Source organism: Aphelocoma coerulescens, chromosome 2, assembly GCF_041296385.1.
Source record: "Aphelocoma coerulescens isolate FSJ_1873_10779 chromosome 2, UR_Acoe_1.0, whole genome shotgun sequence".
Taxonomy (NCBI): domain Eukaryota; kingdom Metazoa; phylum Chordata; class Aves; order Passeriformes; family Corvidae; genus Aphelocoma; species Aphelocoma coerulescens.
The window spans coordinates 75,500,770-75,526,412 of record NC_091015.1 but is presented as its reverse complement, the minus strand read 5'-3'; the positions used below and the strand labels follow the sequence as shown (position 1 = coordinate 75,526,412).

General features: G+C 40.3%; 2 protein-coding genes and 1 long non-coding RNA gene across 4 annotated transcripts in view; 1 reads left to right on the top strand and 2 right to left on the bottom strand.

The window, feature by feature from the left end:
- Window positions 1–308: 308 nt before the first annotated feature.
- On the bottom strand, window positions 309–8,589 carry FAM8A1 (family with sequence similarity 8 member A1). Its single transcript, XM_069008070.1, has 5 exons — window positions 8,052–8,589; window positions 4,469–4,589; window positions 2,128–2,251; window positions 1,764–1,903; window positions 309–1,450 (listed from the first exon to the last, which is right to left on the bottom strand). Exons 1-5 carry the CDS (start codon window positions 8,551–8,553, stop codon window positions 1,306–1,308), a joined length of 1,032 nt encoding a protein of 343 aa, XP_068864171.1. The 5' UTR covers window positions 8,554–8,589; the 3' UTR covers window positions 309–1,305.
- Window positions 8,590–10,879: 2,290 nt separating this feature from the next.
- Window positions 10,880–13,267, top strand: LOC138106816 (uncharacterized). Its single transcript, XR_011149140.1, has 3 exons — window positions 10,880–10,933; window positions 12,617–12,737; window positions 13,196–13,267. It is a non-coding gene; the product is annotated as an uncharacterized lncRNA (long non-coding RNA).
- Window positions 13,268–15,562: 2,295 nt separating this feature from the next.
- Window positions 15,563–25,643, bottom strand: part of CAP2 (cyclase associated actin cytoskeleton regulatory protein 2) — a 68,335-nt gene continuing 58,254 nt past the window's right edge. For both annotated transcript variants that reach the window (XM_069008063.1, XM_069008064.1), the window contains exons 8-13: window positions 24,056–24,245; window positions 23,024–23,199; window positions 21,681–21,804; window positions 21,375–21,457; window positions 18,660–18,800; window positions 15,563–17,110 (exon numbers count right to left, since the gene is read on the bottom strand). In XM_069008063.1, the coding sequence (XP_068864164.1) occupies window positions 17,027–17,110; window positions 18,660–18,800; window positions 21,375–21,457; window positions 21,681–21,804; window positions 23,024–23,199; window positions 24,056–24,245 (798 nt within the window). In that variant the 3' untranslated portion in view covers window positions 15,563–17,026. The remainder of the gene's footprint in view (window positions 17,111–18,659; window positions 18,801–21,374; window positions 21,458–21,680; window positions 21,805–23,023; window positions 23,200–24,055; window positions 24,246–25,643) is intronic.

Here is a 25,643-nt window from a genome sequence, read left to right as displayed (position 1 = left end):
TGGAAGAACATGACTTGTCAAACAAAAATATTGCAGCATACGAACACATTACTGAGTAAGTTACTACACCTGGAGACAAGAGCAATAACCAAGCTCTCAAACATTTCTACTGTCAACCAAGCCATTGTCCAAAACTGAAAGCAGGGCAAGAACTTCAGCTACTGCGTGCCATGTTATGCCTAAGAGAGGAGCACACAAACTGGGATCAAAGAATTCCAAACTCTGACTCAAAGTTCAGTAAAACATTAATACTGCTTATATTAATTTCCTGAGATGCTAGTAACAATAAATGAATCATCAAAGCTGTATAATCATGCAAAATATTAGGTTTCTTTATTCAGTATTTAAGTTATTCTGAATATACAAACAATTTGCCAGAATGATAAAGTGAAAATAACCAGTATTTGTACTTCTGCAGATTTACACCCATAACACATTTCAGTTTATGTTTTCTGCATGCTCCTGAAACACATGCAGTTCTTCTGCTCTGCATTATATGCAAGAACTAGACAAGTGTTTTCACTCCAAAGAGAAGCAAAGAAGTTACCTTTCATTAGCATGGTCTGTACTGTTCATGGCTCCAGAATTATTTACACACACCAGATCACTAACACTGCAGTGTAACATACCCTTCCCAGAGGAAAAAGCAGCTATTATTTCACCTCTTCATTAGCTTGGACAAGTGAAGTAAGTGACAATGCTTGAGACAATCATGCAAAAAAGCTTTTCACATCAATGTTGTGAGAAAATACTTAAAAGGTGAGGGAATATGATCTGTGAAGCAATAATAAAACACACTGATAACCACTGCTGATCTCTCTGCATACATGGCAATTAACATCATTTGCCTTGCTGTCTAATACTGCAGGTCTCTTCCCCCTTATCCTTTGACAGGCAACTGCCTGGAAAACTTCATTTTCTAGTTACCTGCCAACATCCAGAACTGCAGGAGCAATATTTATTTTAAGGTGGAGTATTTCAAGGGATCTGCTTTCCAAAGAGTGACAAACGAACAGCTCCTTCTTGCAGTTAAAACAGACAGTTTCTGTCTCATCAGTCGGAGGTTAACACTCCTGGATTTAATACGTGTTCCCTCTCCCAAACTTCTCTGGCATCTATGAAAACTCCAATACTTCAAAGGTAGTTGCTGGCATCATACATTTTCTTTAGCTTCTGAATCAGTTCCCATTTAATTAGGGCAAAAGATTCCAACAGACACCTCAATTTCAGTTCTGGGGTAGGTCTTTATTCACTGGGGTTTGGTGGGGATGTTCAGAACCAGTCCGAAAATCTCTTTTTTTGGTATCATCTGACTCCGTTTCTTCTGACCACAATAGTTCCTGCTACAATATCATAGGCTGTTCTGTTATGCTGGAAAAACAGCAGTGTAATGAACGCAGGAAAAAATGATGCAATAGAAAAATTCTTGATCAAAGCTCGTACTGTGGACCTGAAATCAGAATAGAACATTCAGTGCATTACTTTCATTTTTCTGCTTATATTTGTAAACTTCCAAGTTTAGCACCCAAGTTTTGCACAGCACAAAAGTCGAGCTCTAGAGGAGATTTAACCACCTACCCTGAAAAATACTCCATGGGACTGAATAATTACCATTCTATTCTTAGATCACAGAATCTGACAATAGCTCTTGCAGTCTAATTATTGCAAAGGTCAACAACAAAGCAATGGAGAACTTCCTTCCAAATCCCACACTTCCAGTACTGTTAACCTGAATGCAACGTGACTGAGCCAGGAGCACTTACGTTGTCATACTGACATTAGAAGACGGAATGACTAACACGCGGCTGGGTGCAATAAGTACGGATGTTTCACACGTCACAACTCGCAGGCCAAGCAAGAATTTCCCTGGGGTTGCTCCACCTGCTCCCCAAATACAGATTATCTGTAAAAGAAAGGTTATTTCAATTCCACACACCACCATGTTGTTGACAGGTCTAGCAAACTTGGTTATCCTCAGAACTATGTGGATGTCATAAGCTTCAACATAATCCAAAATACTGTAAAGAGGATTTACTTTATTGGCCAATGGTAACATAATTTTTTAAAACCATTTCTTCAACAACTCACAACTATTAATTATAAGAGTTAATGTTTATGAGTAGTTACCTCATAAAAGCAGACTAATAACCTGTAGATGAGAGCTACTATCATCATTTTCTGCAAATCTTCCATGGACGTATCTTCATCTATTTCTTCTATGATGTAATGCATGGCAAATTTAGAGATGTCCCTGTACAAAATAAAACTGAACTTTAAAACAATCCTTCTCCCAATACCAGTATTACCCCTTTAATACCAGAATTCACTCCCTCTGTTCTGGTATTATAAAAGAACAAAAGCTCCTTGCCCTCTCTGATACTAAACAAGCCATTAAAATTCAGAACACTCAGTTTCATTCTGAGTTGCTGTCTAGTTTGTTTTGTCTTTTTAATTAAGAAAAGATCGTTCTTTATTACCACTTTTGCACAATGGTGTCCCTGGGTAGTGAACTGCAGAATTGTTCTGAAAATTCTCACACTTCTTGGGAGGTAAACAGATTCTGCATGTAACCATCTAACTTGATATAAATGGAAGGCATCCAAGTCTCCAAGTATCTTTCTTACACAAACACTCAAGGAAAAAGAAAAGGGCACATTCTTCATGAATGCAAGGGAGAAGTTGCAAGTCTCCCTAAGGAATCAAGGGAGTTCTATATCCTCCTTTGCCTGATCAGGGTTCTCATCAGGGTTCCTCATTCTCATTCTTTACTGCTCACTATATTCTTCTGGAGGCACCTTGGTATGCAATAGGAAGATTTAAACATAAAGCAATTGAAACCTTATGGTTTTTAGCCTAACAGAGCTATGTGAAGCATCCATTTGGAGTTAATGGCATATTTTCATAAGATGAACTCCACAGATTTAACATTCTTATCTGATATGTGGAATGGATATACTTGCAACACATTAAGGCAAGAATTTTTCACTCATGCATCTAAATAAGGCTCACATAAAAACGTGCAGTCCCAATTCAAAACAGTTCATCTAATATTTGTACTACTTGCCCTCCTCTTTATTCAGACTTAAGGGCTGAAAAAAATCCAAAACAACCCAGGAATTAAGAAAACAGTGTAGCACAACCTGGATTTCCCTTCAATACAGCTTTGGCCTGAAGTATCTTTCTTGAGCCTGTAAGGACATATTTTTTTCATGACAACTCAGCTAATCACAAGCACACCATGTCCCGAGCAAAAACCCCCCAGAATGTTTCTCTGAAATTCCCTGTAAGCAATTGACTGTCTCACAAAACTATTAATATTGAAAATGCTGTAAATTACTCTTTCACCACTCTACAGCAGCAATATACATATAGTTGTTCCCTATCTTTCCAGTACTTCATTTTGTATCATTCTCCACCTACTAAAGCCAAAACAGAAACACAAGCTGTCAGGTTACAGGTGGTCAGATTTGGTGACTAAACAGAAACAAACGTTTGGCATTTCAGTTGCTGCTTATCTGAACAAAACCCACCAATCACTGATCATTCACACTGGCATATTGATTGTTTTGGATTTGACCCTCTTCCACACCCCTTCCAAGCCACAGCTGAAGGTGACTGGAAGATGTGACCTGTATAGTATTGCTTTACAGTCAGGCAGTGTTTGGATGGTTCTTGAGCAGAAAGCCTGAGTTCTGAAATGTGTTTGTACAGTAGTGGAATTACCAACTACACCAGGATCTCATCTCTTAATCAGACTGAAATATTTGATTACACCAACCCAAAGCAAGTAACTGAATTAAGGAGTAAGATATCTACAGTTAAAGAAGCAGCTAAAAAAGGAAATATTTGAGGTAAATTACTACATCTGTATACAAAGCCGTGAAATGATGAATCTTTCAGTCTAGTGTACAGTTGATGCACACAATGCACTTTTTAAGAAACCAAATTTACACCCAGTAAAGCCTGCAGTGTGGCAGCATTCCTAGCAACCAGGCTGTATTTTCAAAGTACATACATATCTGATATGCTTGATCAGAATTTTTTTTTGGTGGAGGGTGGTTAGCATTGTTTAGGTCAGAAATCTAAAACACAGCACCACAGAAGATACTACGAAGAAAATTAACTTAATTCCAGCCAGAACTAGTACATTTTTAAAAGCTGTTTAAAAAGTTTATTTGTCAGTGTTTTTCTTTGAAAATTATAAAGGACTTTTTAATGTCCAAGTCTAATCTTTCTTTAGTAGAGAGTTTGTGAGCTAGGGACCCATACAAATTCTGTGTTTCCATCAGCTGACCCAAAATCAGGATGTATTTACAAGGAAGTTAGCCTAGTGGTGCTTTTTCCTCAACTTCTGTCAGTTATTTAATGATATCATATGCATAAACACACCATAAATACAACCTGACACCTCAACAAGCATGAAACACTTAAAGCTGTATGTAACAAAGCTTTAAATTGTTCAACTTACTTTATTCCACTGAGGTGCATAATACTTAAAATGATGGTTGCCTTTATAAAGAACAGAATAAAAAAATCCACCATCTCTGCTATGAATCTGTGTGCCAGTGAAGGGATAAGGAACTCCCGACCTGCAACAGAAATAGTTCACATTACCCAGATTTTACTGCACTAACACAAAGTTAACACTAACATCTAAAGAACAACCCACATTAACCTCTCTGCAAGAAAATAATCAAGAGCTTGATCTCGGCTCACATGTTCTTCAAGAAAACTTATAAAAATGTATGCATAAAAAATAATCTGAATTGTTTAAGTTGAATTAGAAGAACCTTCTTTAAGAACTTTAACTCTTTCGGAACTGAGTCCCCTCATAATTAGGATCACCGGCAAAATCATGCCCTATTAAAGAACTGAAGTACATTGAAGATGCATCAGTTTTTGTGTTCTTTTGTTTAGAACAACCTCATAGAGACCAGATTTATGTAAATCTGAGAGGTCAGATTAAAATGAAAATTAGATCTACCAGAATTTTTCTATCCATCAGTACCAAGGCTTCCATGTATACCAAGTACCAGCTCTCAGAGTAAAACACAGCCTATTTTGTCTCCACTCAGACACAAACAGGAATTGCTGAAAATATCAGTCATACTTGACATAAACATTTTTACAGACTACTTATAATAAAACACAGCATACTGCTCTACCCCCAGGCAGAAAACATTAACACGTTTTTCCTATTTAACTGGCCAAGTGCAAATGGGCACAAAGTAAGGAGTCACAAGCTTTTATTTCTCAGGTTATTTAAGCAGAGAAAACATTAAAGAGTGTCTTAGAAAGTTTCCAAGAAACAGAATTGCAAAATAATTTCATCTGGACCCAGCTACTCCTCTACTTCCCAAAGGACAAACGACTCCACATGAAACCTGCAACGACTCAAATCAAAACTTCACTGCGAAATGCCCTTCTGCTACCAGATGGAACCTGTGGGAAACAGTGACTGGGCTTGTTACTGTTTCTGAGAATACTTATCCCCACACACAGAAAGGACAAAAGAGGAAGGAAAATCATACCACACTCTAATCTCAAAAAACACAATTTCCTCTAAATTTCATTTAGAATAAGCCTCCCCAGTTCAGCTGCTGAGGCTGATGCTGCCAGCCATGGCCCCCGTGAGCTGTGTGTGCCAAGCCAAAAGCCCACTGAACTTTTAAATGAGGTAAGAAGAATAAGGCAGGGATCAGGTAAGAGCCAGCACTTATTTAACATACCTGGGTTTATAGAGCTTCATTTCATACCTGCTGCACTGATTGCTCTGCATCAATAGTATCAAGTACCATGACTTACATGTATAATACTAAAATGGATTCCATTGGCATTGTCAAAGCCTGTCCAAGCTGTCTGTTAAATTCTCATTAGAGATTCTTCAACTAAGGCAGGAGGGAACATAGCCACTCTCCCAATCCTGGCTTGAATACACAGTGCCAGGTGAAAGCTTTCATTTGCTCTGTTAAAAGCAGCACATTTGTTAAAGCTGGTGGCAGAGACTGACTTATTCACCATTGAATAAATTAAATTAAATGACTGCATAAAGAAGAAGCTACATGGGGCTAGGAAATAAGTATTCAAATTATGTTCAACTCCATCACGTTAAGAAATTTTGGCAACCCTTAGACTCTGGCAGATTTACATTGCAGTGATTCAAGATGTTCCCCATATCAGAAATCCACTCTTTTGCCAAGGGTTACTACTGGTTCAACAAGGACAGCCAAATGCAACATCCATCCAGCTCAACGTCCAGGATTTAGCATCCACATAGTGCTTAACAAGGGTTTGCACTGCTCAGCCACAGGGCAGAAGAGGCTTGGATGCACCTTTTGCCCTGCTGTTCCCAATAGATGAGCAGTAGTCTCCTGCAATAAGGCAGGGAGCAACCAGGAGAGGAAGTGTCTTAAATCATGGTGACTGTTCACAGAGCCTGCCACTGCCCAGGGTGCTGTTAATATTGGTGCACTGGCACATACCTGCAGGCAGACTGAAGTGGCAGAGGCAGTCACAATCCCACTTTTTGACATCCCAGTTTAAAATCTGCAACATTAACATAAGCTGTCACTTATTTCAGCTTACGTAAGCACACGGGCTGTAAACTGCATTAGCACAGGGACAGATACATGACCTGCCCTGCCGAGCCTGCTGTGTGGGCAGTAATCTACAGCAGGGAAGAAGGAGCCATAATCACTTTAGCTGTTCCAGATATATCCATCTGCAATCTGAAGCCAAAGCACCAGCACAACAGTCTTTGTTTATAACTGTATTGTATCACTGGATCACATAAATAGTCCCTTAAGAAGGCCAGGTGTGTTGCAATATTCAGAATAACCATGTTCATCAGCATGAAATGCTATTTATGCCCTAAATTACCTTTAACATACAGAATTAGCTCCTGAAAAAACAGATAAAAACCCAAGAATCATTTCAGTCTAACCTTTGTCCAACCCTCCTTTTGATGACTGGCAATATCAGTTCATAAGCAAACTATAATAGAATCAGGGCATAACTACAGAAAATACTATTTTGTGTTCTAACCACATTTAAGCAACATCTGCTCAAAAACATAAGAAAGAAGAAAGCTCAGAAGCTTGATTTCCTTCCCCTGAAAATAAGGAAAAAGGAACGAAAACCATCTTCCACACACATACTGCCACTAAGCTTATAAACAATGTCAGAGATCAGCAATGTTGTACTTTGTCCTGCAGAGAGAAACGAGATCTGGCTTTCTTCCAAAGTCCTTCAGCAGTGCTCTCCTCCACAATTTCCTACCGCTGCTCACAGTGGTACGAACATTCAAGGAATGTGACCTAGGCGCTCCTCAACTTGTGACAAATTGTTGCTGCTCCAGGTTTTTCCTCTGATGTGATCAGAGTGAGTTTGCTTTGCTCCTGAACAAATATAAACAGAAGGCCTGCTGTGCACCGCCTTCAATATTTACAGCTGCAACAGACGTCTGTTTATCTCGGATCCTGCTGCCTAAGCTTGTTCAATGTCAGCATATTTTCACTTCTCTGCTTCGATTTCACTAAATGATTTTATTTGAGCACCAAAAGCCCACTAAACCCAGGCAAAGTTAGTTTAGATGTCATCATCCAAACGAGCTACTTATAAAGCTAGATGCATTACAAGCCTGTGACGACAAGAATAAGTTCCACTGGGGAAAAAAAAAAAAATCAACTCCTTCGTATCCATGAAAACATCTTTACGAGCACTGAAGCTGTAAACTGTATACGCGAGTCAAACCCCCTAGACCTGCTTATGGACCGAGTTCTGAATTTACAACCTCGGTATCAGGGCTGTCACCCTGTATCCCAAACTTGTTTATGGACCAAGTTCTGGACTTACGATCTCGGTATTAGGGCTGTCACCCTGTGTCACAAGGCACAGCCACATGCCCGGGGCCGCAGCCAACCGAAGCGCAGCGACTCCCAACGTCGCACACCCCCGGCTTCCCTCTCCAGATCCCGGTTCCCGAAGCTGCGTCTCTCATCAGGCTCCTCTTCCTCCCCAGGCCGAGCGGCCCAGCCCCGGCCCCCACTCACCCGCCGTCCGCCCCGTGTCCCTGGAGGCGCCGCTGCCGCTGGTGCCGGCGCCGCTGCCGGAGGCCGCCCTGGGCAGGGGGGACACCGCACCCGCCGCTCCCGGCCAGGCTGGGGTGGCAGCGGCGGGGGCGCGGGGCCCCGTCCCGGCGGAGGCCGTGTGTGCCGGCGGCGGAGCGAAGAGGTAGAAGGGGCTGTAGTAGGCAGCGGCGGCGGGCGGGGGCGGCTGCGCGGCGGCGGCAGCGGCGGCAGCGGCGGCAGCGGCGAGGAGGGCGGGTGGGCAGCCCTGCCAGCCCAGGTACCCGCAGTACGAGTCCCACAGCCACTGGTGTACGCGCCGCGCGTACTCCGCCGCGCTCAGTGGCTTCGCCCCGCCGCCCTCCGGAGGGGAGCATGGCGGTGGCGAGGACGCGGCGTTGGCACTGGCTCCCTCCTCTCCGGCGGCGCTGCCGCCCGCCGCCCTCGCCCCAGCGCCGGCCCGGCCGCGCTCCGCCACCTCCTCCATCCTGGCGGGCACTGAGCGTTCACCGCGCGTGCGCCGGAGACGCGCTTTGCCTCTCCCACTTATCGCGGAGGAGAGGGGGGGAAAAGCCTGACGGAGAGAGCACCGTGCCAGGGGAGAAACAGGCATCCCCCCCGCCCTCGCCAAGAGATGGTATCGCCGAGCGCTGAGGCAGAGTCGGCTGCCCCTGACGTGCGAACGAAGCGGGGTCTAGAGCTCTGAATGGTGTGGAAGTTCTGCGCCTTTATTTTCTTGTCTAAATGTTGTGGGGTGGTTTTCCCCTTTTATCTCCCCCTTTTCATATTTTCACATATCATATTCTTCCTCTTGAAAAAAAAAAACCCAACAAAACAAAACAAAACAATCATTTAGGTTGGAAATGACCTCTTTAATCCAACCTATGACTGAACATCACCTTGTCAGCTAGACCAGGGCACTGAGTGCCAAGTCCAGGCTTTCATTAAACACCTCCATGGACGGTGATTCCACCACCTCCGTGGGCAGCCCATTCCAATGTCTAATCGCCCATTCTGTGAAGAAATTCTTCCTAACATCCAACCTGAAACTCTCCAGAGAAGAGGCCCACCCGGCTACAACCTCCTTTCAGGTAGCTACCGAGAGCGATAAGGTCACTCCTGAGCCTCCTCCACGCTAAACCCTCAGCTTCCTCAGCTGCTCACCATAGGACTTGCTCTCCTCAAATGCTGAACAAAGAACCAGCAGCAAGTTTAGACACAGTTCTTCAAACTGATTTGTAATCTTTAAGGATTCTGTGTTCTATTAAGCATCTCAACCAGACTGAGAGTTCTGTCTGACAAGACGTGTTAACACAGCTCCATACTGAATGAACAAGTAATGCATACTGTGAACCCAGAGGGACTCCCATGTTGAAGACAGCAAACGTCACAGCTGAACAAAACCAGAGGTTTCTCCCTCTCCCTGTTGAACTATTTTCCCATTTAACCTCAACTAATTTCATAAAATCACAGAATCATAGAATGGCCTGGTTTGGAATGGACCTTAAAGATCATCTAGTTCTAAGCGCCCTGCCATGGGCAGGGACAGCTTCCACTAGAACAGGTGGCGCTAAACCTCATCCAACCTGGCCTTGAACACTTCCAGGGGTGGGGCATCCACAGCTTCTCTGGCCAACCTGTTCAGTGCCTCACCACTCTCACAGTGTAAAGAACTTTTCCCATGTATCTAACTGCAATTTCCACTCTTTAAGTCCCAGAAGTTTGTATGAACTGAGTCTAGAATGCAAGCAAGCTGAGGTGAATTGCCAAAGTGATTATCAAATAGTGACCCATACAATATTACGCAGTTATGTAAGGTGCTGGCACTCACTATGTAGCTATGGTTTTATTTACACTGGCATGTTTTGTAACACAGACCTTGGTGAAATCAATATGGGTAAATGTTTAGGGAAACACAGCAAGTTTCAGCATGATTAGGAAGGAAGAAAGGAAGGAAGATAGACAAGTGTATAGATGAAAACATGGTTTTAAACCATCTATTAACTCCTAATAGAAAAACTATCTTGGAAAACTGCCAGTAAATGTAATGCAACAAGACTTCTTTCCCTATAATATTTCACTTCTTCCTTCATGAGTTACAGTCTATTTTATATATTTTTTAAACTCGATTTTTACCACAAACCCTTCAGGACCAAGGAGTGTCTAGCCCCCTATTTTTTCATATAATTCTTTTTTTGGTCTCTCTGGCCACAGGTTTTGAAAGCTAGATCAGATCTTAAGATACAATTGCAAGATCTCAGAGACTTCATATAATGTTGCTGGTCACATGTAAATTTTAGGCTGACCAGCAGCAGCATTACCCAGGTGTAACCATAGTGAGTTAGAACTCACTATGAGATTATTCTGGATATTCAAGGTGAAACAGAACCACTGACAGCAGAGAGCAAGGGACTAAAAATGTAACAATGTAACATTTCATCAGGCCCAAATTTTTCAGTTATTAGTTTTTCAATCCTCTGGTTTTAAAAAAATAACCCACAATTGACCCACAGATTCTGTGAGCATTCAGATTTTTCTGTTCTGGGATGCATATGACAGAGATGTTGTGACAACAGGGCTTGCCAGTAGTGACAAACTCACAGTTTGGGCTTTTGATGACAAAGGGTCTTGTTTCATTGCTGTGTCAGATTGTCACACAGGGCAGTATTTACAGTCTTCTGCAGCACCAATTTCTTGTTACTTTGCTTTCTCTGGTGGGTGGAGTCAGAAAGGGAGAGACTCTTGGGCAGCTCATTGTACCAGCTGATGAAAATAAGTTGTTGAATGCCTTGGCAGTAAAATATCCTCTTCCCTAGAAATGAGATTTAGGCAAGAGGAAATGTTTTGAACTACATCAAAAGAAGGAGGTAAGTGCCTAAAAGCCGGTATCATAACAGTTAAGGTTTAAGGGGAATCTGGAATCCCACCTTAAGCTCTTTAATGCTGCCAAGGAGGCAGCAGCTAGGTTACCAGCTCCTAGGTAATGCTGAAAAACCTCATCAGTCACTCTTGAGAGGGGAATCCTTCATAGTCAATAGGAAGTAACAGAACACTGGTGCACTGTAAATGTGGCTGCTGTACAGAGCTACAGACATGTATCTTTGCTCATTTTTGATATGCCTTCTAGCATCTTGTTTCAAGGGTTTTAAGCCACTTTTAAAACCGAGGAATCACTGAGGTGTTGAAGTTCAGTTCTTTGCTTGTGGGATAACAGATCACATCTCCTGCATCATGCTCAAATATTCTAATAATAAGAGCTCTTCTAAAGAGTCCTTGGATGAGAGTTGTTGGACATTAATCAACAAGGTCTTGTCATTCCAAAGTGGTTAATTATTGTTGGGCCCAACAGCTACAATTCATGTTATTTAGACATTTGTATCAAGTATTTATGTTCATCTACAGACTGAAATTAAATGCAAATGATGGTTAAAGAGATTCTTCATCACTGAAACTATAGAGAGTCACCGAAGAGTGAGAACCTTCCCCCTTGGGGCAAGAAGCCAGATACAGAATATGAAACTTGAGCAAAAAAACATATGTATGCATTTACATAACAACAGTGTAAAACATTGCACATTTAGTGTGTGGAAAATGGTACAACTGTCTCCCAAATTAAATCAATTTAGCCTTTCACTCTGAAACTGATCTGCCACATCCATCTAAGGAATTTGAAGGAGAGATTGGTTCTAAAACCTTACACAGTTGACTGAGGCAACTTCTTTCTAATAGATGCAACTTCAAGTGTAATACAGAGAAAACAGAATCCTGGTGGTCACAGTTGATAAAAAGGTCATAGCAAATCAGCTGGAGAAAAAAACAAAAAATTTTTCCACTTTTATCTTAGGGTACACAAGTTTTTAGTGTGGCTGCCTGTTTATCAGTACTGTCTGGTTTAGGAGTTGTGCATAAACACCTTTATTTGCCTTTTACCTTTGAAGGAAGATTAACAACAAAACAGCTTTACTCACGAACGTGGCACTGGGAAGCCTTGCCAGTTACCTAACTCCCTATCACTTTCCCTTCTCTTCCCAGGGAGGAAATATGATGGTGCCTCTGCTGAAGCAGCAGTGCAATCAGGGCTTTGGAAACTTAGAGCCTGTGGTGGTCAGTGGTGATCGGGTAGGGGCCTCAGCATGCAGCAAGACCTAGGGAAGAAAGGTTACGCCAAGGAAATCACCACTGAGTTTTGGGTGGTGGAGTAGGGAATGTTCTCTGTTCTTCTACAAAACTTTTGGCACACACAAAGATTTTTCAGCATCATTTCAACCATAAAGGCAGAGCAGGTTCTTGTTTTCTGGTAGTCAGAACATTCCTTGGGGAGCATTATTTATGATTTTATCTAATAACGGGGATTGTATCGTAAGTCAGGGGCCTGTTTATAGGCATCTTCTGAGGGCAGTAGCTACTTCTGGGCAATATTTTCACAGCATTTGGGCCCAGATCACCTCCAGAACGAAAACTGAATCTACTTTCTATGTACTTGATAACTGCTGTGCTTGCTAGAATATCGTATAATTTACTGAACCTTACCTCCATTTGTCTGGAAGCAGCTGCTTCCACATTTTAGAAGCAGCCCAGTTGAACAGCACATCAGGAGAGTGCACTAAGGGCGCAGACTGAACTGACCCCCGGAAGCATTCCAAATGGACAAACGCATGATCTCTTGGAAAGGTATGCGAGGCACAGGGTGATGAACACATAGTGCAGTAATATTGAAGGAACTCATGCAGATCCAAAGATGTTGAGGATTCAGGAAAGAGTAAGAACAAGAATGATTTGTCTGGAAAATAACTATGGCACTGGGAAGCCTTAGCAAGTTCCCAATTCCCTAGCACATGGAAAAGATTTCTAGTTTTCAAACACAGATTTGAAATTACTTACTCCTTTATCTTCAATGGCTCTGTTAAATATTACTTTTAAGTTGAATCAGGTATTTTTTAAAATGGAGATATGCTTAGCAGTGTTTAAAAAAAAAAAAAAAGAAAAAAAAGAAAAACAACCCAAAAGATCAATTTAGTAATTGGTAACAAGTAGTTATTTTTGATTCTTCCTTGTTCATCCCACTCAAACCTTTACCTTTTACCAAGATGATAATTTTAAGATCAAAGTAATATTAAGTGTTTTTACAGTGACTTTTAGAGGGCAGAATTCCCCAGCTCCTTGGCAAACAACATCCACGTCCTTTGTAAACGCTGCAGTCCTCCAATTTATCATTAAAAGCTTGCGAAGGCCTGGCCTCGGCTGTTTCCTGCCATCTGGTGGGTACTTGGAGTCACTACCTCGATGCTTCTAATCTTCAGTGGGTTCTTAGTAACCAATATTCTAAACAACTAAGCAAGTGTCACAGAACACAGAAGGGCAGAGGTTGGCAGGGGCCTCTGCAGTCCACCTGGCACCCTGCCCAAGCAGGGCCACCTAGAGCCGGTTGCGCAGGACCAGGCCCATGGGACTTCTGAATGTCTCCAAGGATGGAGACTCCACTGCCTCTCTGAGCAACCTGTGTCAGTGCTGGTCACTTGCACGTGAAAACAGCGCGTCCTGACGTACAAGGGAACCTCCTGTGTTTCAGTGTGTGCCCACTGTCTCTGGTGCTGTCACTGGATACCACTGCAGAGAGCCTGTCTCCCTCCTCTTTGCACCCTAGTCTATTTAAGAAAGTATGGCATCCATTGAAGATTTTCACAGGAAAAAAGCTCTTTACATTTAGACAGTTAAATTAAAAGCTCACCTTCTCTTTTACATGTATTTTACTGGCTGATTGACAGCATCTGTGAATATTTGGCCCATGCAGGTTTATAGAAATGAACTGGCTAATTACACCATACACATTTTTTCCATATCAATATATGAACCAAATTCACTGTTTTCTGTTTTGACAGTGGCACTGATTTTAGGGCATGACCATAGTTATTAGTGCAGTATAATGCAGAAATCCAGGGATATATCTTGTGTGACACCATGCAGTAAAAAAAAGATCAATGGGACCTTAAAGGGATGCTCAGCATTTAGTAGTTCATTCCTTGCTGGAATCAACCATCAAATACAGATCAGTCTTGCTGCTGAAAACTTGGTGAATGCAACTGTTCATCATCGAGATGATTCATCAAATCATCACTCTGCAGGTTGTGGATTATTTCTATCTTAAGATAAGCTTGACTTTTCAAAAAATGAGTTTCTAACCTTTAATTGTACATAAATTCATGTAAAGTAGAAGCAGAACTTTGTTTATTTAGCACTCCTTTGTAATTTTGCATTTAATGACAGGTTGCAGGGAAAGAACAGTCCAACCTGCCAGAAATGTATAGCAAGTATTTTTCATGATGACCAAACTGAACTGACAAAAGGTAGTTACAGATTTTTTGTTGTTGTTGTTATGTGGCTGACTAAGAGTACTGGATAAAACCTATTTTGGAAGTCTCTCTCCTACTTTTCTGGTGTCCAGCAATGCATTGACTTGGCATCCTTTTCTTCAGTTGAAGCAATTGCCTTGGGTCTGTCCATGCAAGGCTTTCTTCCTTTGCCTTTAAACTTCTGCCCTCTGACAAAGGTCTGAGGTGTGCTCAGACTGCCAGGCATGAGCTGTTACTGCACAAGACCTTTTTCTGCTAAGAAACCAGTCAAAGCAATGTACTTGGGTCTTGCTTGTTGCAGGACCATGAATGCTAGGGTGAAGGTCTAGCCACAAAGGAGTTTGCCTTCCAATGTTTAAAAGAAGAATCAGATCAGCCTTCAGAGAGTTTGTATTTGCCGGGGGAGTTAAACCCCTCAGAAGAACTGTAAGAACTTGCCTGTGTAGTGATTCGGAGCTGTCTCGCTGCTTTCTGTTTATCATCAAGATTTGATACTTGGTTTGTATCTTACCTCCAAAGCAGTAAGTGGCATCCTGCTGCTGCATAATGCCTTGTCCCCTCTTTGATGCTGTATGAAAGAAAGAGTGTATCTCAGGCCAGAATGCTCCAGAATGAGATTATTTTGTAGAACACAGTAGGATTATGATTTAAGGATTAAACAACCCTTTAATAATCCTTTTATCCTGACAAGTATGTGGAGCCCATTTTTCAGAGATGAGGCACATCCAAGTGACATAGAGAGTGGACCACCTGTGATTTGAAGCCATATAGAGAAACAACAGGAAAAGCTAAAAATAGAAGGCAAACCTTACCAACTTGCACCAGGTCATGATCACCTCCCTAGACATAATCCCTGGAAGATACAGGTGTACCTAGAAGTGAGAATCATGAAAAGCTCGATTTGCTGGCTGTCACCAAAGCTATGTGCATGACACTTCAGGTTTTATCTGCTGGCATGCAGAATATCCTCTACTCACTGTCAGGTGGATTATGGCAGCAGAAGTGATAATACTTCAGTGAAATGGGACGAGGAGCTACTTTTTCTCACTCCAGCTTTTGAAACAGGGTTTAAGGAAGAGAAAGCCCTATAGGACAAGCAATGGAGCAAGCTCTGAACAACTTTGTTTTTAAACAAGTATGTTTTCTTTTTTATTTCATAAGAAGTTTACTGTTGAAAAAATGATATATATTAAAGCAAACACATGATACACATAGGTTAAACATTGAATAGCAAAACCATATGGAATGAGCACTACTGGTTATATTGTATAGGGTTTACAATCAAAGATATACTTAAAAACCCCTAAGAGTTAATGTACTTTCAAGGTAAGTTAGGCACAAAATTTAGCTTGTAACTAGCTCTGCAAGCATCTCACTGTGATGTCACTGATACAAATTATTACAAGTGATCAAAACCACAAGCTTTTAAAATTTTTAGAATTTTATTTGCACTATGTGCTGAAATAATACAAATGTATATAATACTCCACCTTTGTTAAAAAAGCATGTAAAGTAGGGACTGTAGAGTCACATGGCTAAACGGGAAATTACCCCTTTATTTGGGCTCAGAATTAGTATGGCATAAATCTATGGCTTTGCTTCGTGGATGTATTTGAAACTGAGTAAATCCTACAAATGTGGGGAAAACCCCCCAGGATGATACTTCTAATGAGCATGATAAGCTACAGTACAAATATTTTAATGGAACTGTATTAGTAAGGAAAACTAGCTGGTACCAGATGTATACGTCCTCCTTGGTTTTCTGTATAAGATGCAAGATACAATGGGAAGTTTTAAAAGTGAGAGATTGTGTCACCAAAAAAGAAAAAAAGGAAAAAAAAATAAATCCAAGGAGTAAAAAACCTTCAAGTCATTTTCAGCAAGGTTTTAGCATTGATGAGGCTCTAGCTTAGAATTACCGATTTGCAAGAAATGAGAGAGCAACAGCAAGTCTGTGAATCATAATAAAATCTTACCTCCCAGAAAACTGTGGGATCTTCTAAATATGCATATTAGAAACATTTTTGATTAAACAGCCAGATTTTTTTTAGATTTTCAGTTAGCAAAATGTATTGCAGTGCTGAGAGTTGTCCCTTTTTGCTTGTTTAAAACGAAACACATTATGATTGCCACAGAACTGCAAGAAACTGCATACTCTCTATGGATACATTTTTACTGCATCATACAGGAATTGCTTAATAGGCAAAAATAAACACCTTAACATCTCAATGCTGTTTTTGATTAGCAGAAACACAAAAAGGAATGCACTGAAGCAAGATGCTAAAAAAAGAGTATCATGCAGTATGTTGGCTTAATGTATACAGTATTTCAAACCAATGATGTGACAGGAGGGTGGGGGGTTTAACCTATTACATTCCCATTCAGAATTAAAATTGTATGTGAAGGCAAACTGTGTGGAGATGTGACCAGTACCGGGATGCCTAACCAAAGGGTGCCAGATGTGTTACTGTTCCTAGCATGCAGAGCTAATGCCTGAAGGCCTATGAGAGCAGCATGAACTCCTGCTACTTCTAGTTCTTTACATTACTGCTTTGCGTGTGCTGGCCACAGTCTGGCCGCGGTCAGCAAGTGCTCTATGGTGTGAGGAAGTCAACCCACAATCTCTGCAGGTTCAGTGACCAACTTAGATCCATCCCATGCTGTCTTGAACTGTTCAGGAACCGGAAATTCTTTCTGGTAGGAAACAAAAGCAACAATGATGGTTAAACAAACAGGGGATATCTCATGAAAACTGGTGGAATACTATTAGTGCTACATGACTGAGAAAGCATTGATAGCTCAGACAAGCCAGGATTAGGGAGAAGCCTTCTTCATTACCCTAGGAAGCTATTTTACAATGCCACACAGGAAAAAGCCTGATTGCTACCCAGTTTCAAATAGCCTTGGTATGGTACTACTTTGCAATAATCCCTCTCAACACCATTATCTGCATCAACTAAGTAAATAAGCCTCATGTCAGAAATGACTTCAGATTCCATTGGTGTCTGGGTTGGAAGACAGTAGAAAGGATTTAGATGCCGAGATTAAGCCAGGAGTCCAATTTTAAGGACAAAAGCAATATTATAATATGAAAGAATAAAATAAAATAAAAAAACCCAATCATTTTAAGTGTGATACACTTCAAAATACTCAGTATCCTTTGTGGGGTACACAAAACAAAGCAGAACATAAAATAAGTGTCCTTCTATTCTAAAAATTCAGTGAAACAATGTGAGATATTGTTGAGTGTTTCTCTGCACCCAGTAAACAAAAACTATGTGAAAAGAAGGGTTTTCAATTCAGACCTCAAAGAGGTATTTTGATAGCCAGTAATTTCTGATGTTATGGTGATTTTGAGGTGAGACTGACCAAAAGGACTCCTTTTCAAAAAGAAATAGGTGAATATGCACCCACTGAAAATCATTCCCTTTTTAGTTATCTAAAGCTGGGCATCCAGCAGTCACTTTTGGAAATGTGGAGCACAAGAATTCTCATTACACATTTTATTTTAGAAAGCCTAAACCCCTGTAACAAATTCCAGCCCAAAAGAGTAACAAGAAATTTAAGTTCTGGCTATGGCCATGCACTGCAATTTCATTTCTGCTCTGTTGAGGACACCAGGGAACATGTTTTGCCTGCTTTTGTGAAGTGATCCCTTGGTTGTGTGTGAAGTGACAGAGCATGACTTTACTAGAAATGCCATTAGGCATAGTATGAAATTTTTTCTAGAACAGGAAAGGAACTGGGAAAATAAACCTGTTTAAGTGGCTTTTAAGGACATAGCTTGAAAATACTAGAAGGTACTACAGCACCTACCCATGTATCAATAGCTTTAGAAAAAAACCAAGTATATTATACTGTATTATTTCACCTGTAGTAGTATTATATTTATCTTAGTTTCAGTCTCATCAGCTTCAGACTTAAGTGCACTTCTGTGAAGTGAATTTCTTTGGAAGATTATCTTTAGATATCAAAAAAGATCAAATGGACAGGAGATGAAGCCATTATCCATCAGAATGGAAAGCGAGAACATAATTTCTGATTTGTGAAATTACTTTGTGCCCCAGAAAATAAGGAATTCTCTCTCCTGAGACACAAACACATAGAAATTCAATTGTTTTGGATAATTTTTTGGTGACACAATATGTGTGTTATGTCAGTTTCTTTCCTAGCAGCTCAAGTGCTATTAGCTGCCAAGAGTAGTATGGAACAGAGAGGAAAACTTTAAAAATATCTCACTCACATAATCACCATCTTGGGGGATGAGAATGTTCATCTCGGATGACTTGGCACTCACGATCTCACAATCCAATGACTCCTCACTGAGGTAGATGTGGCAGCCTTCTGTTTTGTTAATAGAAATTGTTGGCACTTTCCCCATCACCTGCAAAATAAAATCTACTTAACATCAAATCTTAAAAAGCAGAGATACCGTTAAAAAAATCCTCATTGCCTTCCAGGTCTAATTTTGACCACCAGCATCTGATCTATGTGTCACCTGGCTGTATGATACCATGATGCCTTGATTTGATTTGTTGGACACTGAAAATTCTTGGTGGTGGTAACAAAGACCTATACACAACAGCAAACCTGTAATATACAGCAAGCTTTTAATATACAGTTTGATGAAAGTACTTCTCTGATTCTCTCTAACTTCAGTGACCCTTTTGTGCTGATATTTAGGCAGTGTTCACCTTGTTCATCAGTGAGAACTGGCTAAGAAATCAAACATGTCAACTTCAACCCAGTAAGAGCAAAGGAAAGACCCCAGCATACAGTAGTACTCAGCAAGGGATTTGTAATATGCTCTGAAGCTCAAAGCTCTTCCAGCATGCAACAGGAAAGGGTTTTTATCCCCTTCAGGCAAGCTACAGTTCTAAATAAGTACTAAGATCAATTTAATTAAATCTCTAAAACTATTTCTTATATGTCTCTTTAAAAGCAAGCACAGGATTTACTTGAGGCGAGAAAGGGAAATCTTCTCTTGTTTACAATTTTAAAGATTGAAAGATTTCTTGATGGCTAACAGTCTGACTCACTGGTTGTCAGTAAAAATTCCTCCTCCTGCCCTCTCTAGCAAGGACAGCAATATACTCTGGAAAATGCATCAAAACAGCAGAGGCTATCCTGAGCCATAGAACAGTGACAGCATGTGACAGAGATGTACTTGTTAATGAGAGATCTGCCATCACTTAATTAAAGAATATCTTTCAACTTCAGTTCCTTAAATGTGACAGTAAACAAACTGGTCTGTCCTTTTGCATCCCACCCTTATCCTGAAGTCTCATCTACACAATGAATTAATGCATCCTAAAGTTCCTTTTTTTAAATGGGTTCATAGGCAATGGAGAACAGAAGGAAGGGGTGTTTAAAAAATTTTGCCAACATCTGGCAAGAAAAAAGATACCGAGATAAAGGAGAGCCAAGCAATATGGCACTGAAGTAACTATAGCAAAATCTCTAGTATTAATTTACTGAAATCTGCTGCATTAACCTATCATGTATTTGGAAATTATGAACTTGGGTCTTCACATTACTCAGAAAACTGAGGTGCTTAGCACTTGGCCTACACCAGCTCTGTGGGAGTGGCCTGATTCGAGCAGCATACTGCGTATAACCAGACCCTGCCCTCTTAAGTAGATCCCCACTCTGCTCCATGACATGCATAGAAGCCTTATGCAATATTCATAGAACACGATTAATTTTGATTCTAAGAATTTTGATTATTCTGAAAGGTATTTCCACTTTATTTGAGTATTAGCAAGCCGTGGTTTTGATATTCATTACATACAAATTTTTTAGTTTTCATGGATAGTTTAAGAGGTAATGATTAAAAATAATATAATTATTTTAAAACTGCTCAAATAAATGCCTGGGATCCTTAACTAAGTGCCTCTGCTGTAAAAATACATAGTGATCACAAATAAACCTGATTGTTACAGTTCAGAAGATGATGGACAGTTGGTAGCAATGTCAGTCACTTGCACAAGGTTCAAAATATAAAACCCCCATTTTGCTCCTATTCCCTGTGGTGGCTGTGACCATTATTTCTGAAGCATGGACCAGGACTACTTGTATTTAATGTCATACAGCAGGCACAGCCTTTTAAGCAAAAGACCTCACTTTGAAGAGTGGCACTTTAATATAATGATTATCATTTCTTTTTCACTTAAAATAATACATCCTGAAGTCCATTCTTGAGATTACATCGTGTGTGTCAGACACAACCCACTATTAGAGCCCGTAGTTAGACTTCTTTGGAATGGGATGCCTGAAGTGCTGTAAATATCAGGCAGATTGTATATATTGAGCAGGACAAGTATCCCCAATAGAAAGGGCAATGTATACATTTAAAATACATGTATTTTTTTCATGAGAATCACAAGGAAGATGATCTCTGATGAAGCTTTTCGAAGTCAAATAAGTACATTACTTACTTATATAAAGCGTCACATCACTGGCCAGGGAGATTTTTTGAAATCCCAGCACCCACTTTTACGTCATAGCATTTAGTTGTCCTTTTGACAGTCTTATGTGAACATTTCCATTGAGATGATAAGAAAAGAAAAAAATCTTGTGCACTTGGAAATCAATTAGCTAACTGCTAGAGTTTGTTCTGTAAGCACCACTGAACTTTCAAGTGCTGGGAGCTGTTTAGCATGAAAGCAAGCAGATCAGGGACACAAGTAAAAGTTCTGCCAGTGTACAGATCTCTCAGCTTCACCAGAACCAGAAGGCACTGGGCTATGGGAGGTTTGTTCAGTGATAGTAAATAGTTTTCACAGGCATCTTCTAAAAACATCAGCAGAATTTTAGTGCATATAAAGATCCATTTGGGTATTTCTTACTTTTGTTGTTCTTCGTGAGTTTTTAAAATCTCTTGTAGCTACATGTTGGGCTTCCCCCCTCCCCCCCACCTTGTTCTCTGTCTGTCTTTGTCTCTCAATTAGATATTTACCTGAATCTGAATATCCCTGGAGTTGATCACTTCCACGATTCCCACAACATTGTCAAACACAAGGCCAAACTTTTTACAGTTGTCTAAAATAAAAGCAATCATAAATAAGAAAGGCAAGACAAAAGCAAATACATGCACACCTGCTACATTAACTATGCAAATTCCCAGTCCTGCACTGCATAGCTGAGTGACTTTACTCACGTGATCAATCATTAAAGTGAATGGAATGATTCAGACGCATTATTAATCACATAAGTCAGTTTTTTCAAGATTGTCACTTAAAGCCCAGCTGAGCTACCCACTCACCGATAGTAATTGAGTTGATTTTTCCTTTTATCTGAAGTGTAGATTTGTTACACTTAAAAATGTAGGCCACTTGCTTGAGTTCAGTGTTGTTAATGACCAGGTCATTCTTATCCTCTTGATATTCCTGTTTCAAAAGAAAGTTATTTAATTGGTTGTCTTTAACTAGCTAACATTCAGACAGAGTTTAGTACAATTTATCCCCGAGTCATTGCATCTTCAGTTACAACAGATAATATCCTTCCTGTGGCTTAAAATCCTAATCTGCTTGATCAGATATCTCACCTAACTGACCCTTAGATGACACTGTATCTTTCAGAGCTGCAGAACTGAAGAAGTTAGCCCAGACTGTGATAAAATCCATTAATTTTGCAGTGAAAATGTTACACTCACAACAATTTAAAAAGGCATTCATAAAACTGCTGTTTGGCTCCCATCTGATTCAGCCTGAAGAACACAGCAGGTTTTCCTTCCCCAAATGTTATATAATGTTTGATACAGCATATTGTGAACAGGCATTACCATATACAATAAAGATGTAATAGGCAAAGAAATTTCTTTCCATTAGGTGTGAAAGGAAAATTACACTCCATGGATGTTCAGGAAAGGCTATGGCTCCACAAGGAAAGTTCCAAGTAGTAGAACCATAAGGCAACATAATACAGGCACACGGTGACTGCACCTTATGCAAACTGGACTCCACTGTAATAAACACTGACTGTGTATATAACCTTCTGCATGACTAAACTGCATATTCTTTCTGCTCTCTTAACTAACACAGTCACAAAAATTTTCATTCATAGATTCTTTGGTATATGCCTATATAAATTAACACCCAAACTTTAAACAAATCTCCTTTTTCCATCTGTAGACTGGGCAAAAGGAAAACACTCCTCTACTTTCAAGCATGGAAGACATGCTTGCATGGAATGGGCAATGAAAAATAAATGTGTAATTCCACTGGTTAGGGTAACTGGAGAAAGTGGTCTGTGATGACTGTTCTCTCTCATTCATGGGCCTGCAAAAAAGGATTTTAATTGGTCTTCTCTACTGGACTTGTTTCTGGGGCATTGTCTGATTTTGCAAGGACTTTATATGCTGGTTCTGATGTTCTCCAGTGAGATGAATTAGCAAGTGATTCTCAGAGACAAATGAATTAGCTTAAGATCCTGAAGAATAGTAAAAGTTGAACTGTACCAATGCAGAGAAATGGAGGACTCCGCCCATTTTAGTTGCAACTTTGTTTTGTTGCATGTTAATGACAGACGGCGTTTTGCAAGATGTTTCAGTGCTCCACCTGGTTTGCAATGCGCAAGGTGCACTTCAGAGGTGTGACTGGAACTCACCACTCTCCACTTCTTTCCCTCTAGCTCCAAGACAGGGGCATGGTTCTGCTGCGGGGAATTCTTGGGAGAGGTAGGACTTGGAGTATGGCTTTTTGTTGGAGAACGAACAGATGGACCTTGGGCACGTAGGCTGGGGTTCTTGTGAGTCTTCTGGTCATCAGAGACATGCCGAAGCCCTAAAAAAAAAAGGATGCTTGTGAAAGAGACTCTATTTTCCAATCCTAAAAGTACTCATATTGAAGCATGAAAGGTTTGTTTTGTAATTGTGTTATCTTATTCTCTGAAATTACATTTTTTTATTTCCTCAAGGTTTTCCTGGGTAATGACCTGAAGTGTAACTTCTGACATACTTTTAGCAGCTCATATAAAACCTCTTCTACTGTGGATGGGCTATCTTAGTACCTTCAACAGAAAATACCACGTCTTCTAGGTCCCTCTCTGTCTGTAGCAAGCTCGGAGAGCTTGTTGTATAATGTTTTTCCATCCATAAAATAGAGTTTCTTTTTCTAATTTAAGACAATATTTGACATATCCCTACAGCATTAAATGTAAATATATCAATCATATGTATTTAAATTCACAGACATACACTTAAATTACAACTGACCAATATTAATACAAAAAGCTTTATTATTGACTCCACACTGTTCTATGAGCCATACCTTTTCACTGACATGTAACACATTTTGACACAGGTTTGTACACTCAGTGTGAGTCAGAAAGAGGAATAAAACTTTATTGCAATTGCAACTTAAGAGGTCACCAGCTACTGGGGGCTGAAGATATCCAGCTTGGCTGCCTTAAAATTAAAAGGATACCTCTAAATAAATGGTGTGAATGTCAGGTATGCTGAACTTTGGGTGCTGTGGCTTCTAAAGGAGGTTTTGGTATGCAGCCTTCTCCAAGGGACCACTGCAAGCCTCAGAAGGATCTGAGCTGCTTTAAAATGCTGTGAAAGTTACATTAATACATGTAACAGCTCTTGATGTAGTTCCAAGTCATGGATCACAATTCGATTTCTTTTCTCCTGACCTTTGGTAATTGCCTCTCCCTGGTTAAGCTGTGCAAAGAGGGCTGAGCGAGATGCAGTTCCTTCGTCCTTTGTGGTTTCTGTATCGAAGATGGGGGGCGGTCCCGGGGGCGGTGGTGGCGGAGGCGGCGGGGAAAGGCAGGAGCTGCTGGTTAGAACAGATCGCATGGACAAGGGGGATGCAACAGGACCCTGTTTGAGACAGAGGGAAAAGATTTTACATACAGTGTTTCAAGGAACATTGTATCACAACAGGTCTTATTTGTTAATATCCTTGAATGCTGTGAGTTCGGGTGACTCTAGAAAGCCACAGGCTAAGGAGAATTTCTGGCTCCATAATTGAATGCAATCCTATGAATCCTTCCCTGCACCTGAGCAAGCACAGCTGGAAAGACAGACAGCCCACACTGCTACCCCTACTGCAGAACTACTCCACCTAAAATATTTGTCTCAAAAACTTGTCAGGACTGATGTTAAAAGTCTTTAACAATTCCATAATTTATGCCAGTGTTCACTTTCATAAAAAGGAAAACGTCTCCTTTTTTTAATAGATACCAAATTCAGTTAACCATATCTCGGTGTGCATTCAGAAACATAAAGAAAATGTTTTGATACAACACAAATAACCGAGAGGGTAATGAACTGTCAGTTATACATAGGGAACATGATACATTGTATGCAAGATGTAAAATGCTATTCTTTGAACTGTTAAAGTTATCTGTAAAGATTCAAATACCACAGAATATAAAACTATGGTGATTTAAGTCTCTTGACTCTGAAATTCAATTTTTGAGTTTTTAGTTCAATTTCTCAGATTATTTTTTCCTCTTTTTTTTTCAGTTGCATGAGATCACAGCACACAAGTTATGGGTGAAGGGGGCCTTGGCAGTTTGCACAATCAAAAGTACATGTTTTGGTCTGAATTATGATGCTAACATAGAATATTATCAAACAGACAGAAAATACCAATAACTATCTGATTAAAATTTTATAATAATGCCCTAACATCCTAAAAATAGATGTTACACAGAATCTGAGAATCACTTTTACTGTCCTGCCACTGAGTGTCACTCTGATCCTACCTCTCTGCAGCACAGAAGGGACTTTTAAAAGAACTATTGAGAAAATTGGATTAGTTCTGATGAGTTCAGCTAGCTACAGAGATACTGTGCATTGCAGCAGCAAATATTAACAGGTGGGCAGACAAAATGGGAAAATTACAGCAACTTATGGAGTCACAGCTCCTCTAACTGGCTACCATTGTTAAGAGATACAGGCTGTTAGTGCACCCCTGGTAGTCCATACTGGAAACAGATACTGCTTAGCTGGCCTCTGAGGGTATTTTTAACCATTTATGGTACTACTCCTTCTGCTTTCCACTAAACTGAAACAGCAAAGTATTGATCTGGTTCATGCATCTCATGGGAGTGAAAACTACAGCTATTTTTTTAAAAGTAAAACTTGTTCTGGCCTGTAATCCCAAACTGATAACAGGAAAAGAGCTGAGGTCCACATGCTCCTTTTTTACTTACTCTTCAGATATACTTTAAAAACAAAATAAAAATCCAAGCTCTTTTTAAGGGAATAAAC

Excerpts from the sequence above, each read along its gene's own strand:
- FAM8A1 (XM_069008070.1), bottom strand. The coding sequence starts at position 8,553 with ATGGAGGAGGTGGCGGAGCGCGGCCGGGCCGGCGCTGGGGCGAGGGCG. Across the intron at positions 1,904-2,127 it reads TATTAGTCTGCTTTTATGAG|ATAATCTGTATTTGGGGAGC; the intron begins GTAACTACTCAT and ends TTTCTTTTACAG. Across the intron at positions 1,451-1,763 it reads TCTAATGTCAGTATGACAAC|GTCCACAGTACGAGCTTTGA; the intron begins GTAAGTGCTCCT and ends TTCTGATTTCAG.